The following is a 17351-nucleotide window of genomic DNA, read 5'->3' as shown; positions in this document are numbered from 1 at the left end:
AGACAATTTTCCAAACTGGGTGTACCAACTCACACTCCCACCAACAATTTATAAAAGTCCTAGTTTCTCTGTATCCTCGCTGATACTTGGTATCGCCACTTTCTTTAAGCTTCAATGTGTGTGTGCTAAGTTGCTTCAGTTGTGGACTCAGCAATGACCCTGTGGACTGTAGCCCGCCAGGCTCCTCTGTTCACGGGATTCTCCAGGCAAGAGTACTGGAGTGGGTTGCCACGCCCTCCTCCAGGGCATCTTCCTGACCCAGGGATCGGACCCACATCTCATTTGTCTCCTGCATTCACAGGCAGGTTCTTTACCACTAGTGCAACCTGGGAAGCCCTTCTTTAAGTTTAGCTGTACATTATCCTATTTAGGTTTGTAAAAAAGCACCCTGGTTGCAGTATGGGGAACTAACTGGTGGGGTTAGAAGCCAGTTGGAGAGAAGCAGCTGAGAGCCCAGGTAGGAGGCTAGCGCAAGCATCCAGGGAGGACATGAAAGTGGTTTGGACTGGTGGTAATGGAGAAGTGGGCCGATCAGGATTTGGTTTTGGTTGTTTTGCTGGTTTTTGTTTTTGGCAAGGCATGTGGGATCTCAGTTGCCTGATCAGACACTAAACCTATGTCCCCTGCATTGGAAGTGCAGAGTCTTAACCACTGGACCACAAGGGAAGTCCCAGGATGTGTTTTGCAATTGAAGCTGCCGGACCAGGCAGATGAGGAGTGAGGAATAAGGGAAAGGGGCATCATCAAGAGTGGAGCCCTAGATTCTTGCCTCAAAAACTTGGGTGGATGGGAAGACTATTTTCTGAGATGCAGGAGACTGAGGGAAAAACTGATGCAGGAGGGAAGGTCAACGGCTCACATGTGACTGAGTACGCAATGTTTCCTGGAGGTCAGGCTCCCATTAGAGCCAAACACTAAGCTCTAGTTGCCCCACATCTTAGTATAACTGGTAGATACTGGTTGCGTGCAGAGTGCATGCATCTGGGTAGCAGCAGAGAATGTGCACGCTGTCTGCAATGGACAGATTTGGGTTAGGGGCCCTGTTCTGCCACCTCACTCACCCTGTAACTTAGACACTTTGCTGGGACTGTCAGCTTCCATCCTCCACCTCACAGTGTTAGAATTAACCAAGATCGCATATCCATGGCACGCCTGGAACACGGAACAGCTAAAACATTCATTCTTGCAAGTCCCAGGCACTAGGCGGCGTGGCTCCCGAGGCTAGCATCTTTCCCTCTCACCCACGTTTTTCAAAGTCACTCCAGAACAGCCCAGCCCAGAGTCCTGATAGATGGATTCCCTCTCTCCCCTTTTGGCCCTTCCCCAGCCTCAAAGAAACAGAATGGAGAACAGCAGGAGGGTGGATTCATAGACTTTTATCGGCTTTGACTCCAGCAGGTTTCTGCAATGACAACCGAGCCTGTACAGCACACACGCTTCACTCTGGTAGAGCTATGGGGCATGGGAAGGGGTCTGGGAGGCCCGTGGGAGGCAGCAGGGCAGGGGTCAAGGCCAGAGGTGGGCAGCAGCCGAGACTGGACCGGGGGGGCCCAGGGTTTGGTGAGGACTGTGAGCGCTGGAGTGACAAGGCTGCTGAGAGGTGTCGGGAGGAAGGGTGGCTGCAGGGACAGAAGCGCACATCAGCAGTAGCAGGGAAGGGTGGACAGACAGAGGTCACTGTCTCTAGGGATGGAGGGGGTGGGACACAGTGCCTGTGGATGTGGTGGGGTGGGGAGTCTATAGACATATTTTTGCGGCAGGAACAAGACAGACCGCAGTATAAAAGGGACTGTACAACGTAACCTATGATACACTGTTTACATATGATACAAGGTTCTTTCCCTCCTTGTGTTTTAAAAAATAAATTTACAATTCCCGAGCTTTTGGTAAAAAATATATACACTCTCAGAGCAGGAGCAGCAGCTTCTTTGGCTGGGGCTGCTGCTGCCTCTTCGGAAGGGAAAGAGGTCGTGCCAGAAAGGAGGGTGAGGCTGTGCCAGGAAACCTCACCCCGTAGCTGCCGGGAGTCTTGCACCCTCAGCCCTGGAGGCCCCTGATGGGAGAGGGAGGGGAGACTGAGAGGTAACAGAGGCATCGCCAGGGCCCAGTTTCGCTTTTCCAGTCTCTGCCGTTCCCTGCCCCATGTCGGGGAGCGGGGAGCGGCTGCCTTGACCCAAGTGCAGGGGTCCACCCCACCCAGCTCCGATGGGAAGGACCAAGGCGGGAGTCAAGACAGGGAGGAGGATGAGACCACGTGCTGGCATCCTTGCAGAAGGGCCAAAGGGAGATGATAACGCCCTTCTTAGCAGTGAGACACCCTAAAATCAGGAGGATGGGCAGAAATCAGCCCTGACTCCTGCTACCATGTCTCACCCCACTGCAATGTGGGGGGGGGGTCCTGTAGGCAGCTTAGGCCTATGTTTCCCTGAGCATCTTTTACCCTCTCATCAGAGCCCACCCAGGGAACTTTAGGAGGTATGAGTGGGAGACCCGTAAGGGCTGATGGTAACCCTCCTGTCTGCTGCTGCTCCCTGCCCTCCGGAGCAGCTTCAGCCACAAGCCTGGGTGTGCAGGGCAGTGGAGGAGCTGGGCAGAGAGTGCTGGGGGTGGGGAAAGCACCCCGTACTATCCCAGGAGCAGACAAGGGTAGCACCAAACAGAAGGACCCCCTCCCCAGGACACACAGCACCTTCCCTCAAATGCCAGATGCAGTGCTACTCCTTCAAAGGGGCCACACGCGCATGTGCAAACACACACACACACACACACGCACACGCACACACGCAGACAGACACAAGGGCAATATCATATCTGGGGGTGAATCTAGGGGTCCCAGCCCTCACCAGGAAGAAGTCAGGGAGAAGCCAGGCAGGTGGTGGAGAGGAAGGCTGCCAACCCCTCCCACAGCTCTGCTCTGTGAGATGAGATGGGGAGGGGGGTGGGCAAAGCCTTCCTGCCTGCTTGGGTAGAGGAGATGGGAAACTCCATCTCCGGAACAGACCTGGATGGGAGGGGCCAGGGAAGGAGCTCTCTGCCCACTGCTTCCCCTGAGAGGGCAGGAACCAGCAGAGGGTGGCTCGGGCTTGAAGGAGCATGGGGGAGAGGACTTCAGCAGGAAGAACAGGCTTATGAGTCCAGGGCTCAGTCCACCCAACTCCTTCCCGTGGGGCAGGAAGTGGCTCCAGAAGAAAGCTGTCAGATGTGGGCAGGGAATCGTGCAAAGTGCTTGAGTGCCAGGTGCCCAAGGACCCTGGTGAGGGGCCAAGCAGAACCTCAGTTCTCACTGACTGTTGGCCTCCAGCTTGTAGGAGAGCTCGAAGAGGAGGTTCTGGTTGTCGATGACCTGGAACTGGCGCACGTAGGCCTTGGTCTGCAGGTGATGTGGGGAGGCCTCCATATCAAGGCCTGGGGATGCGAGGACAGGGAGGCAGGCGGTCAGGGTGTCCTTCTTCCCCTGCACACAACCAGCCCGAGGGAAGGAAGGGTGTGGACTGGGGTGGTTGGTGGGCAGGAGGGTCCCCGGGAAGGCCGGGAGAGAATGGAGAAATGAGACGTTTAAGGAAATAAACACTGGAGCGCGGGAGTCTCCCAGAAACCCTCCTGCTCTGTCAAACCTCCACCTGTAACGCCCTCAAAACCCCGAGTACTCACAAAGGGGCTGGCTCCGGTATTTGCGGACTGTCCTCACTTTTTCAGCCACTGAATGCTGGGAGATGACAAGAACTGAGTCCCAAAAAGGGCCCAGAAAGGTGCTCCCCTCCCAAGGCTCCCCCTCCTCCACTGGACCAAAGAAGGGTGTGGCAGAGGGCCAGGTTAGGGAGAGGCAGAGCTCCCCACGCCCCAAGCTGCCTGTCAGTTTTGCCACTCATGGGCAGGTTGCCACAATGACACCACCAGAGAGACAGTCAGGAGTCTGCCAGGCAACCTGGGCACCATGAGGAAAGGTGCTGTTTTCAGGCGTGTGTGTGCCAAGAGCGAGGGAGGGTACCAGGTGCCCCACTCATGGGACTAGGGTTGGCAGTGTCACTCACCAGCTTCTCAATGTTCACCAAGCCATCTACCAGGGTCTTACTTCCCTCGTGCAGGAAAGTCAGGTCTAGGGATGGGGAGAGAAGCAAAGGGGTTAGAGGGGGAGATCCACTTTTCCTGGAAGCGACTCGAGGAGACCTGTAAAACCGGTTCGCTGTTCACTTGACCCCAGAAAATCATGCAAATCAAGAGGTTCAAATCTTTGTGTTCACTTTAAGAACACTCGTGAAACTGCCTGGGCCACTAAGGGGACTGCATATCCAAAAAGTCACCAAGTATCTGAAGGATATCCCTTTACAGAAGCAACGCATGCCATCCAGTCGTCACAGTGGTGGAGCTGGTAATCAAACAGTGGGGCTGGACTCAGGGTTGGTGGTGCAAAGAGTACTGAATTTTTACTGCACATGCTCAAAAATGCAGAGAGTAATGCTGAACTTGAGGGCGGAGAGGTAGATTCCCTGGTGACTGAGCACACCCCAGTGAACAAAGCCCCCAAGATGCTGGCGGGTCTTACAGAGCTCATGGTCAGATCAACCCATATGTGAGCCCTCCCTGCCACATGGAGATGATCCTTATTGAAAAAGAACAGACTGTTCCTGAACCAGAGAGGAGGCTGCACAGAAGAAAAAGACATCCCAGAAGAAACTGAAGAAATAAAAACGTATGGCTGGAGAAAAGATCACACACACACAAATGCAAATAAAAGTTAAAAAAAAAGGGAGAGGAGGTCTAAAGGGCCCTTCCCTTCCCCTAAACCACATTCAACCTGGGGGCTTCTCTCTATGTGGCCACACACAGAGCTGAATTGAGAGGGGATTGAGGGTCTGAAAGGGGCATGGAACGTGTGGAGAGGAACATAGCTTGGAAGCGACTCTCACCTTTGAGGATCAGAGGCACGAAAGGAATCACAGGGGGTTTCATCTTGGAGATCACTTCCCGGTAGCTTTTGTGGTTCCTGCAGGGGTCCTAGGGTTCCACAGCAGAGGGAAAAAGTGACAAATAGGCCCAGTGTACCCCAAAGTTGTTCCCCTCCCCCTCCCCCAGCCCCTTCCCTACAAATATCTCCAAACAGACAGGGGTGTGCTTGGGTGTCTAAGTGGGGACTTCACTGCTGTATCCTCTTCTCTGGGGAAAACAAAGCCACAACCCTCCCAGCTTCCCTCCCAGGGTGGTGGGCTGGAGGAGAGGGGTGGGAAAGGGGGCTCCCAGACACAGAAAACCTTGAAAGGGAAGCTGGAGGTGAAAGGTTTGCGGGCACTGAGTCTCTGGGGAGCCAGTCCAGTGGCAGATAAAAGAGCCAAAGCCACTCACCGTCAGGTTCTCAAATTTGCGGAACAAGTTCTTGAATTTCCCTGGCAGCTTCTGCAGGTTGAAGGAAGGAGATGTCAGATTCTGGAGCTCCTTGGGTTTCATGGACCCTCCTTACTAATCCCCAGGTGTTAGAGTGGGAAAGGGCCGGAGTGCCTGGCAAGGGGCTGGGAAGCCTACGGGGTGGGAAAGTAGACCCAGCCTTGGGCTAGGTCTGGGGCGCTGGCAGCAGCCCAGAGGAATGATCTCTTCTGGCGAAATGGAGGACACTGCTGATGCCTGAGCCACGCACAAAGCCTCCCTGGGGGCGGGCTGAAATCCCAGAGCCCATTCTGAGACCTGGGCCGGGCTGCCTGCCCCCCACCCACCACCCCGCGGTCAGGCGCGGATTCGCCTTCACTGATTTGCACAGGTACCCGGCCCTTCAGCCCTGCCCGGTGCCCCGGAGCTGTGTTCGCCAGAAGAGGGCACCTCCTTCCAATTCTCACAAAAGCTCCCCAGAGGCGAGCAGCCGTCCCGGGAAAGATCTCTGGGGTGAGCCCAGGGATGTCAAGACTGTGTGTGGAGGCCAAGATCCCCGAGGTGGGCCGGCCCAGGTGGGAGGCGAGGAGGCGGTCACCTCACCTCCCAGGTGAGCCTCAGGCGGCTGACGGCGGCGTTGTCCAGCCCCATGACCACGGCGTAGAAGGACAGCAGATCCTGGTTCTGCTTGCAGCTGCGGGAGCGAGAGGCCGGGATCAGCCGGCGGGAGGCGGGGTGAGCGGGCGGGGAGGCGGGGTCAGTGAGGGGCGGGAGGCCAGGGCTTCCCCCTCCGCTGCCGGCCGCACTCACATGGCCGCGATCTTGATGAACTTCTTGAGCAGCTGCGCGCGCTTGCCCGGGGCCTCGCAGAGCAGCACCTCGGTGGCCACCCAGTGGGTAACCTCGCTGCAGCGCTGCAGCAGCAGCTCGAGGTTGGCCGTCTCCCGGCGGCCGCGCTCCCCGTGGAACACGTAGTCCACGAACTCCAGCTGAAGCCGCAGCGGCGGAGGGGCCGCCAGGGCGTGGGATGGGGGCGGGGGGCGGGGAGATGACAGTGGGAGGCGGGGAGCCAGGACAGGCAGGAGGGCGGGGGCGGGAGGGGTGGAAAATAGAAAAAGCGGGGACAGGACAGGATGCAACGAGGGGGAGGGGAAACAACCAACATTAATAATACTCTACCATCTACCGAAAGCTTACACGCTGCCAGGCGCTTGAACCATCTGATCGACATTACTGTCGCTGCCTTTTCTTTAATAGTGAATATTTTACAAATACTGTGGGTGAGGTTCTGTATAAGCGCCACTTGGATCCTGAACCACCCTGATGGGGGGCGGGGGATGGTCCTCTCTTTCTTTTTTCCCCAGATACGGGGACAAAGGCTTAGAGAGGTTCTGGCGGCACATTGCCCCAGGGCATGCTGCAAGGGCGCGGAGCGTCCTAACCAGAACTTTCAGCCCAGAGCGCTGCCTCTCTGCAGGCCCCCAACCCAGCTGCAGCCTCAGTCCCCACCTCGTGCACACAGCGGAACAGCTCCCAGTGGAAGGCGGTAAGGTGGTTGGCCACGTCCTCAGGCTCCCCGCGATGGATCTCCGTGTCTCCAGGGGACACCTGAATTTCCTCAGGAAGGGGCACCTGGTGAGGCAGGCAGCGGCACAGGGGCTAGGCTTGTGAATTTCTGCCCCAGCCCCTCTCAGCCTCCGCTACCAGCCAAGGCTTATGAGGGAGTTCTTACCAGGGCCTCAAAGCTGTCTCGGGTGCAAGCAAACAGGTGGCTGTTGATGCCCAGTGTGGTGAAGACACAGTCTTCAGTAGGCTGGAGAAGGACCTTCTCTGCAGGAGAATGAGCTGCTTTGCCTTAGCATCGACCCCTGCACCCTTGCATCCCCCAGCCACTGCCCCATCCCGACGCTCCCAACCCTGCACAGATGTACTCTAGACTAACGGGACTTGTCATCACTGGCCTATGCTGTATTTAAACGACAGTTTTCAAAAAATGGGTTGTCTTGCATTTACAACCTCCTTTTGACTCCCAACATTCTTTTTAGCTCTTCTCTTATTTTATCATCCCAGTGACACTGAGAAAACAGGATTTTTTTTCTGTCTTAGAGGAAAAATAAGGCTATAACTACACTGCAGGGATTTTTGCCTTCCTACTGGGATTGGCAGAGAAGGCAATGGCACCCCACTCCAGTACTCTTGCCTGGAAAATCCCATGGACAGAGGAGTCCATGGGGTTGCTGGGAGTTGGATACGATCGAACGACTTCACTTTCCCTTTTCACTTTCATGCATTGGAGAAGGAAATGGCAACCCACTCCAGTGTTCTTGCCTGGAGAATCCCAGGGATGGCAGGGCCTGGTGGGCTGCCATTCATGGGGTCGCACAGAGTCGGACAGACTGAAGCGATTTAGCAGCAGCAGCACTGGGATTGGAGGCCCATCCTGTGTCTTTGGTCTCAAAAATGTAGCATCTGTAGATGCTTGAGGAGGTTAGAGGACCAGATCCCTAGGTGAGTAAGGGGCAAGCACCCAGAGCAGCATCCAAGTGTCCTGGACCAGTGTGTCCCCAAATTTAATGTGCATAGATATCACCTGGGGATCTTATTAAAACACACATTCTGACTCTGCAGGTCTGGGGTAGGGGCTGAGACACTTTTTAGCAAGCTCCCAGGTGATGCTCCTGTGGCTGGTCCTAGGACCACACTTAGAGTAGCAGCCAGGGCCTAGAATTCAGCTGTTACTTCTGCCCCGGGGCATTGGGCTTGTGAGTTTCTCTCCTTGTCCCACCACTCCCCCGCCGCCCCGCCGCCCCCAGACCAGCCCAGCTCCTTCTGACCCTCACCTCCTGAGGAGGCCACAGCAACCAGGATGAGGGAATCCTCACGCCCTGCAGGCTCCTCTGAGTACTGCAACTTCTCCGTCACAGAGCCCAGGATGTCCTGCACAGATGCTGAGAGGCGGCTGCGTATGGTCACGTAAGAGTGATCAGGCATGTAGACCCGGCAGAAGACTAGACAGAGACCGGAAGGTGGCTTTTCACCAGTGGGCAGAATGGCAGCATCGGCACAGCCCCCTCCTGAGCACCTCTGTTCCCCACCCCACTGCTATCTTAAATGGGCTGGCCTCTGAAAAAGATGTTGTAAAAAGGACTGGTTCTGAGACAGAAGGAAACCCCATAGAGGTCGCCGGTGATCCGGAGACCCCTCAGAGCCCCCAGAACACTCACTCTCATCAGAACCCCGGAAAGCCACGCGGGTCTGCAGACAGGAGTCTATCCGACGGAAGTGGCGGAAGAGTGGCTTCACCTGCTTGCTGGGTGGCTGGCTCTCCTCCGGGATCCTGGTGTGGACACCGCTGGGCATCAGAGAGCCCGGCCAGGCATCTTGCATGCCAGGCAGGTAGCATCAAGCAGGGATGTCAGAACCGGGTCAAGGATGCCCCAGCATCAGGTTCAGAGAGTGGTGAAGGAGGTCAGAAGACAGGACCATGGCCAGCATTGGGATGGCTGTCCGAATGACCGAATCAAATGCCACCTCCTCCCTGAATTCTTCTCTATCCATCCCACCCACCAGCAGAGGTCACCTTTTTGTCTCAGTGGCTGTAGGACATTGGGCTAATATGTGTTTACCTTCGTGTCTTATCTCTTCTACAAGATTGAGAGCTGACTGAATTTTATTTTCAACCTCCAGGCCTAGCACCCTGCCTGGTACATGGCAGGTGTAGGTCATCAGCTGTTTGCTGAATTTTACTGACAAAAACTTCACAGTCTGGGAGGGAGACAGACTTGCGTACAGCTACTTCTCACACCAGACAGGTGTTAGATGATATAATAAAGGCACAAGAAGAGTTTTGTTGGTACAGGGAGGGAGGAGGGGACAGCTACCGCCAAAAGATGCTTTCACTAAGAAGATGGCATTTGACCTAGACCTTGAAGGGCAACAGGAAGAGAAGGGGGTGGGAGGAGGGCACTCTGGGGTGGACCATATAAGTGATAGCAGGAAGTTGAGAACACACAGGTGTTCATGGAATTGGTGGGTGTATAGGGAGTGTCATGCGTAAGGAGGGATGTGGGAGATGTGGAGGGAAGGATCAGCAGAAGGCAGACAGAGAGGGGCTAGGATGCTGTTGGGGGAGGGGCATGGATATTTTGGGAACAGAAGCACAAGGTTGTCAAGTTTGAAAGATCTCTCTGGCATCAGCATAAGAAAGACACAAAACCATAAGCTAAAGGCCTGGATCAGAGGCTGCAGCCATAATCCAAGTGAGAGATACTGAAGCCTAAATGAGGGTTATGACAGTGGAATGGAGAAACTGAAAGGGCTGAAAAGATGGACAGACGGACACAGTGGTGTCTTGAAGTCAGCTCACAATGGCTCGTGAAGGCAGACTGTTAAATTTTGGAAAATTTTGCCAACTGGTTTTAAACACAGCCATTAAAAAATTAATTATAATAGATAATTGTATATAAACATATATATGTTTTATAAACTTATAGCCAAATTATTATAATACAAAAAAAGTCATTTCCTAATTGTTTCACCGTGTTCTTCTCTGTGCTCTTCAGGTTATTTGCGTCTGTTGGATTTGTATGGTGAAGATACTACATAATGACCTGCTACTACACATCTCCTCCCAACTTCACATTCAATGACATCACGTTGGGAGCTTGAAATAAACCATGGTGAGAGAATTTACACCATGCTGCTGCTACTGCTGCTAAGTCGCTTCAGCCGTGTCCGACTCTGTGCGACCCCATAGACGGCAGCCCACCAGGCTTCCCCATCCCTGGGATTCTCCAGGCAAGAACACTGGAGTGGGTTGCCATTTCCTTCTCCAATGCATGAAAGTGAAAAGTGAAAGTGAAGTCGCTCAGTCATGTCGGACTGTAGCGACCCCATGGACTTCAGCCTACCAGGCTCTTCCGTCCGTGGGATTTTCCAGGCAAAAGTATTGGAGTGGGGTGCCATTGCCTTCTCCGAATTTACACCATGGGAATCAGCAAAAGCTACAAGTCAGGGCTCTTTTTCCTGAAGTGCTGGCTGTTCAATATTTATCAGTACACCACTGGACTGACAAATAAGTGGATGGGAGAATGGACCCCCAAAATGTCTGGAGATGATGCTTTGTGCTCCTCTCCAGTAAGAGAAAGGGACTGAAATCAAGACATCTTGGAGTCCAAAGGCCAGAGGCACCCAGCCCTCTAACTGAGGAACAAGGAGGACTTCGTTCCTGGCCCCTCCCCAAGCCCATTCCCCTCACTTTAGCTCCACTGTTTCCACAAGCTGGTGCAGCCTCAGTGTGTCCTCTCGGAGGTCCTGGTAAAGGGACTCATCCTTCATAATCAGCAGGTACAGGTCCTGCAGAGACAAGGAGAAAGAAGGTGAGGGCAAGGGTCTCATCCCAGCATCACTCTCTGCAAAGGCAGGGCAGGGCCTCCATGCCTTCAAGCACAGAAGAATCCTATAAGCTAGGACTTGCTGGCCTCTTTCCTTCCAGGCACCCAGCTTGAGAAGTATGGTTCCTTCAAAAGGGCCCCTTCCAGAGCAAACAGCCTGGTCACCCACCTTCTCATCCCAGGCCCACCTTGATGATGCGGCCAGCCCCCTCTTCCTCCTGCAGCAGCCCCTGGTAGGTGTCCAAGAAGTGAAGGAGCATGGCTAGACAGGCCTGCTTCCGGCCCAGCCCCTCAGGGCCTTCCATGCCTCCTGCCCAAACAAAGCTGACCCCTAAGTTAAGAAAAAGCCCCGCAGGCAGACTTGAGGACACTGGGAAGGGTATGGAAGGCAAGGCTTTGCAATGGGAGCCAAGGCCACCCCTAAAAATTCTCTAGGTTTGGGGCCAGACAGAAAGAGGCTCTGAAGTTCCCTGGAACCAGAACCCCTCATGCCCCAGCCCAGGTTTTTGCCAGAATAGGTAGGGATGGCACCCACTTGACCGCATGCAGCTCTTGCCTGTTTGAATTTCACTTGAAGAAATTCACTAGAAGCTACTCTGCCTGGACCCACCCAACCCCTGATCAGCCCACAGCCCAGAGCTCACAGCAGGCTGATAAAGGCCAATGGTGCTAACCACACACCTGACCATCTCTCCGTGTAAGGCCTGGTGTTTCAAAGAGAACCTATGATATTCTACTCACTGGCCTGCCATTTACAATTAGGTCCTAGAATAACTCGGTGAGAGGCCCTATGAATAGCCCAGTCAGTGACTTGTCTCTAGTGACCCTATGAAAGCACAGCCACGACCTGATGTTTACATCAGACCCTGTAATAACTCGCTGGGCAACCGGATGTTTAGAGCAATAATTCAGTGGGGAGACAGGCGCTCTTAATAGAATAATAACACCTTACATCCATACAGGGCTCTGCAGTCTCCAAGCACTCCTACCTCTGCTGCTAGAATGGTCTCCACAACAGCCACAGGGGCAGGTACTGTTTAGCCCCGTTTTACAGAAGGGGAAACTGAGGCCCCAGGAGGTCAGGTGATCTTCCCGAGGTTACACAGTTGGTGAGTGAAGAAACTGGGATTGAAACCCAGGTGTGCTTTCTTGGGAAGAGCTTAGCCCCTCACATCCCATGGCATGTGGGATGCAGGGAGTGGCTCCCTCCTGACCTTCCCTTTCGCAAGCTTCACAAAAGGATATTACTGGTGCAGCTCCTGCAGAAATTTCTCCGTGGGAAGGAAGAGCGAATGAGTGAGGACGATGTCATCCAGCAGGGTATCTGGAAGAGCAGTCGCCACCACTGATGTCAGAAGGGCACTTCCAGGACCTGGTTGGACGCTCACCACTCCCCCTCTCTTGCCTCGAGGGCAAATTCTCTTTAGCTGGGCTGGAGCCTCAGCCACCTGCCCAGTCATGCTCTGCACATGCCCCACCATACATACACACACACACACACACACACACACACACACACACACACACGTGAAGGTTCTGGGCAGCCGCTGCGGGGGTGGGGTTGGCAGCTGCCGAGGCAGCTGGAGGGAAGGAGGGGGCGCCCTCCGATTGCCACGCCCACTTCTCGCCAGTGTGCGTGGGTAGGGGGTCATTTAATACGCCAAGCTTGAGATCTGTCTGGTGGGGGCGGGGCGGGGAAGAGAGGTAGTCTCTACAAGTGTCTCTAGGCCAAGAGAACTAAGCACAGGTAGGGTCAGCGGCAGTGTGTGTTTGTGTGTGTGTGTGTGTGTATGTGTGTGTATATCCCTCCTCCCCTCCCCACTCCCTACCTAAGAGTTTTGAGTTCCAACTAGGCAGGTGAGAACCAGCCCCATTAAAAGGGAGAGGGAGACTGCCATCTCTTTGATCCCAAAGCCTTTAAATAGAAAGCTTGTGTCCTCCAGCTGCCCAGGGATGGAAGAGTTAATGATGCAAGGGTGGAGGGGAGTGGCTCCTCACACCACCCTTTCCCCCTCCACACCCCCATCTGGGCCTGGCTCAGCCAGTCAGCCAGGTACAAGGTCGCCCTGACTTGCAGCCAGCCCTGGGGTGGGGCAAGGCAGCCTGGCACACACAGACAGGCAGGGCCGCCTGGCACACACAGACAGGCAGGGCATGGGGAGGGAGCCAGGTGTCCTCATCAGAACAGGTTAGGGCCAGGTCCCCAGGTACTGCCCCAAGGCTTCTGATGGCCCTTGGGTCACCATCCCCTGGCCTCCAATTCTAGCCATGAAAGTGGAGCGGGTGAATCAACATGAGATCCTCAACTTCAATGATTTCATTTCACAAATGAGAAACCAAGGCCCAGAGCTGAGAGGAACTTGCCTGGAGCTGGAGTAAGAACCCTGACTCCTGCGTTTCTGTTCTTTTCTCACTGTGCTTGAGGCAAGCAGAGTGTCGGAGTGAAGTACAGTGGGCAGCGGGGGGCTACTTTGGCTTGTTTGGGGTAGCTTGTGCAAGTCTCCTCTGCCCACACACCCTGGGAGGGAACTGAGATAGCTTAAGAATATATTGGAGAATAGAGTGGCAGGTTAAGCTTGATTCTCATCTATTCTGGAACTGCTTTGGGGTTCCCCCAAACCAGTTACTCTGGAGATCCAGCCTGCCAGTCCAGCTAATACAGTGACAGTCAGTTCAAGAGTCCTTCCTCAGGGGACACTGAGCAGCATCTGTGGCACCAGACCCTGGCAAAAGGAGAAAGACAGTTTCTCCCTTTTTCTCTCTGCCCAGTCTTTAAAGTGAGTCAGAGAGCCCCTCCAGCCCTGATCCTCAGCCCCAGGGATGGGGATGAGGACTAGGGATGTCCCCAAACCTTCCCTCTACTCTTTATCTCACAGGAAAGATAAACAGAGCAAAGGAAGAGGACCATGGGGCAGAGTGGGGGAAATGGTGCCATAGGGGCTACAGCTTGGTGCCTGTCTCTTCCTAGGCAGGCTCTGGTCCAATGCACAGCCTCCCCAGGGAATGTGTCATAGAGACACAGTGTGTGTGGTGTAGGCGGGAAGTTATGGTTAAGAGAGCTGTGTGTGTCTGATATTTTTCTAATTAAATCCAAAAGGTGTCAGCTCCCCAGGGCAACTGCAACCTGAGCCAAGGAGAGTACCTGGGTCTTGAGAAAAATCTAGGGGAGTGGAGCCCCATTCTGCACACCTGGGTTAGGGCTCCCTGCAAAGGTCTGAGAGCAATGTGTGAAACTCCCATCTGTAAGCCCTCAGCCTGGGCTCCCAATCCTCAGACCCCACTGGGTGTTAGTGAAATGCTGACAACTAGCCCTGAAGACCCTTGGATCTTTTACTTCAGCCGCTAACCAGCAATCTGGGGCCTCAGTTTCCTCAAAATCTCCTTAGCAGGGGTGCTGGTGGGGAGTGGCAAAATAGCTTCATCATTTAGGGAATAAGCCTCTCAGGGTGTGGTTATTTTTAAAGAGGCCCTGTGCTGAGGCCTGCCACCGGAAGGGCGGGAGCTGGAGAGGTTTGGACCCCCCTGAATGCTGCAGGGCCTGAGTTCTGCCCAGCCACCAGACACCTTTGAATCCACCCCAAACTAGAATGCCTCCCTCCACACATGCCCCCCCGCCCCCTTCCAAGCTGCTAGGGACAATGCATCCCTCTGCCAGAGCCTAAAGGCGGCTTGGGCCACTGTGTGCCTGTCTGGCGCTGCCCCTCCGAGTGGGCCAGCCCTCTGCTCTGGGCCTTCTAAAGAGAACCCGGGACTCCTATAAGGTCTTTTGGGGCTTGGCCACCTCTAGAGGGCTGCACTGACTGGTCTGGGCAGCTTCCATCTTAGTGTGTCAAGCTGTAATTCTCAGCCACAGAAGGAGGTAGTCAACACCCGGGACCCACAGGGTCAGGATGAAATGTCCAGGGGAGACGAAGGGAGGCTCAATGAGGAAAAGGGGTTCAGCTTCTTCTCCAGGCGTGGTTGAGGCTGCTATGCAGAGAAAGGTGGCACTGCCACTTCTCTGCTGCAGAAAGCTCTGTCCTTCCCATAGGCCCCTACCCCACTTCAATTGACCACTCAACCCCACACCAAGGCTCCCGCAAGGCGCCACCATCACCGTCCAAGGGCAAGCAAGAGGACCGGGTGGGGGATGGGGCAAACCCTACTCCGGGATGGATGAGCCAGCCCACTCCTTACCTGAAGCGGCGCTGTCCCTGGTGGCCCCTCCAGCCAGCCGCTCCAGAACCCAGTTCAGAAGATGCTCCGGCCGCTCGGGGGCGCCCAGAGGGGCCCAGGGTGGAGGAGTCAGAGGCTCGCCGGGGGACAGCTCGTCTGAGGAGTAAGAGGAAGGGGAGCGCAGGGGTCCCCCTCCCCCGAGCGGCCCGGGCCCCGGGACCTCCTCCAGCTGCAGCCAACAGGGGCCCCCGCTGCCGAGCTCTTCCGCGACCCCCGCCGGCTCTCCTCCGTCCTCCTCTGGGGGCGGCTCCAGCCCCGGCTCGGCGGGGGGCTCCCGGAGGAAAGCTGGGAGCAGCAGGCGAGACACGCTCTGACGCCGCTGCAGCGGCCGAGGTCCCCCGGCTGGACCGCCGCCCCCGCCAGGTCCCCCACCCCCTCCAGGCCCGCCGCAGCTCCCCGGACCCCCGCCGGGACCTCCCGCCACCGTTCGCCCCGCCAGCTGCGACGTCTGCTTCTTCAGAAATTTCTCCAGCGGCTTCATACCCCCCCCCCGCCCCTCTCCTCAGGGCCGCCGGGGGACCCAGGTGTCCCAGGCACGGGCGGGGGGGGCGGGGACACGATGCTCAGAGCCGGAGGGGCAGAGCTGAGGGCCGTGCCAGGCTCCGGACTAGGGGCCAGAGGTGCCCGAGGCTCGCTGGCCGGAGTCCAGTGGCCAGTGGCCGGGGGAGGTACCAGAGGGAAGGAGTGCCGGCTCTCAGTGGCCCCCCATGCCGGCTGCAGCGCACGCGGCCCGAAGGGTGGGCAGGCTGCGGGGCCGGTGCCCAAAGGCTCTGCGCTCCTGGGCCGGGCTGCGGCGGCAGAGACAGCGGGCGGAGCGCAAGGCTGTGAGGACGCGGCGGCGGAGGCGTCGGCGGCTGCGCTCCTGGCCGGGGGGAAGGTGGCAGAACTGAGACCGCACCCCCTCCTCCAGTCCCCGCCCAGTCCCCGCCCCTACCCTTCAGGGGCCCGCCCACTTGGGCCGCGCGAGGCTTGAACTTGGGCGCTGGGGCTGACCGTGAGAGAAACAGTAAGGGACTGAATGGATTGGGTTCGGAGTAGACGCAGACATTAAAGGCAAGGGTGAGGGAGTCATTTACCAGTGGAGAGGGAGCTTCCTGGCTCGAGGCTTAGGAGGACTCTTGGTATCACTGCAAAAAATCAGGCTGCACACCTTGATGGACCTGCCTGTATTCAAGTGAGGGAGGCCTACAAAAATTGCTGATTGGGTGTCCATCACTCTCGATCTCGACTGTGCCCTCTGTTGCCATACTCAGTGGAGTATGTGGTCTTTATCTTCCTTCTGTAAAAAGGGCTGGGTAGGCCTCGAGTGAACTGGCATTGGAAGGGGGGAGGGGGAAGGGGAGAGGGGGAAGGGGGGGCACCACCCATCTGCCCTTTCTGGTAGGGCGCAATAGATGGTGAGGGCCTGGCCTGTGAGAGGCAGGTACTGGCAGGCAGGTAGGAGCCAAGCAGAGAGCAGCAGGTTGTGGCAAGTCTAATTAGGGTGAGGAGAAGAGATGGTAGGCAGAGGGAGAGCGAGACCAGGAGCACAAGGGCACTTTCACCTACTGGCAGCAGGACGAGGCAGAGCCCTAGAGATGGGTGACAAGCTCTAGAACTGCCAACCAACACCATGAGGCATAGAGAGACCCTCCAGAGGTGACATAGCCATGGAGTGGGGAAGTGGTACCGAATATGCACTCCAGATAATCCTTATTTCTGATGCCTATGCCCAAAGCATTCTGTCGCTAAGGATAGACTGTCCCAGGTAGAGGCGGGTATGGAGACATGCTCAGGGTAAGCACGTCAAGGTTAAAGTAACAAGGTGAGGGAGTGGCACCAGGCAACATATGGGTTGAGGCTCCTTGGACAATGCCCCACCTCTGTTTACTGTGCATGGGCCAGGCAGAGACAGGAATGCGAAAGCCTGGGAGTGGTGGTAGAACTGAACAGGGTGTGTACTACACGTGTCACCGTGTGTGCTTATCTGGTCCGATGTGTACAAGAGCATGTGTTCGCAGAATTAAAGCTTTGCACACCCATCTGTTTGTGGATTTGCAAAAAGGAACAGTAAAAAAGGAGAGAGCACAATTTTAGCTGAGAAGCTAGAGATCCAAGTATCAGTTTCCTGATACTCTCTTCATTGGATACCCTATTATCCCTGGGGTCAACAGGGGAAGCTGGCTGGAGTGGCTTGGAGCTCCCCAGGCATTTCATGAACTGAGTAAGAAGAGAGGAGGGCTCCACTCCCAGCACATGCCACAGTTACCAGATTAAGCTGGTTGCCTTGGTAACGTCCTCTCTGGGCAGGATTTGGGATTGTCATTTAGGAAGGGGGAAGAATTGGGGAGTGTGGAGCGTGTGGGGGCTGCAAATACAAGGGTCAAAGAGACTCCTGGAAATTGG

The 17351-nt window shown here is 55.7% G+C and overlaps 1 protein-coding gene across 3 annotated transcripts; it reads right to left on the bottom strand.

The window, feature by feature from the left end:
• Positions 1-1361: 1361 nt before the first annotated feature.
• On the bottom strand, positions 1362-15535 carry RAPGEFL1 (Rap guanine nucleotide exchange factor like 1). 3 transcript variants are annotated; one of them, XM_061391704.1, is made up of 15 exons: positions 14928-15535; positions 11997-12075; positions 10940-11075; positions 10616-10713; positions 8583-8695; positions 8199-8366; positions 7091-7203; positions 6868-6990; positions 6169-6347; positions 5962-6052; positions 5341-5391; positions 4908-4995; positions 4032-4096; positions 3652-3706; positions 1362-3405 (listed from the first exon to the last, which is right to left on the bottom strand). In XM_061391704.1, the coding sequence occupies exons 1-15, from the start codon at positions 15445-15447 to the stop codon at positions 3281-3283; spliced, it is 2004 nt and encodes a 667-aa protein (XP_061247688.1). In that variant the 5' UTR covers positions 15448-15535; the 3' UTR covers positions 1362-3280. The 3 variants fall into 3 exon arrangements, with proteins under 3 accessions (XP_061247688.1, XP_061247689.1, XP_061247690.1); XM_061391705.1 differs by having other exon boundaries at positions 7091-7188; XM_061391706.1 differs by having other exon boundaries at positions 3402-3491.
• Positions 15536-17351: the final 1816 nt, after the last annotated feature.

Source organism: Bos javanicus, chromosome 19 (genome assembly GCF_032452875.1).
Source record: "Bos javanicus breed banteng chromosome 19, ARS-OSU_banteng_1.0, whole genome shotgun sequence".
NCBI classification, from domain to species: Eukaryota; Metazoa; Chordata; class Mammalia; order Artiodactyla; family Bovidae; genus Bos; species Bos javanicus.
Note: the sequence above shows the minus strand (reverse complement) of the source record. Positions and strands in the feature narration are given on the sequence as shown.

Coding starts and splice junctions, on each gene's coding strand:
- RAPGEFL1 (XM_061391704.1), bottom strand. CDS start 15,447: ATGAAGCCGCTGGAGAAATTTCTGAAGAAGCAGACGTCGCAGCTGGCG. Junction 10,714..10,939: donor GGGCTGGCCGCATCATCAAG/GTGGGCCTGGGA, acceptor TTGTCTCTGCAG/GACCTGTACCTGCTGATTAT. Junction 5,392..5,961: donor GCCTGAGGCTCACCTGGGAG/GTGAGGTGACCG, acceptor TTCAACCTGCAG/AAGCTGCCAGGGAAATTCAA.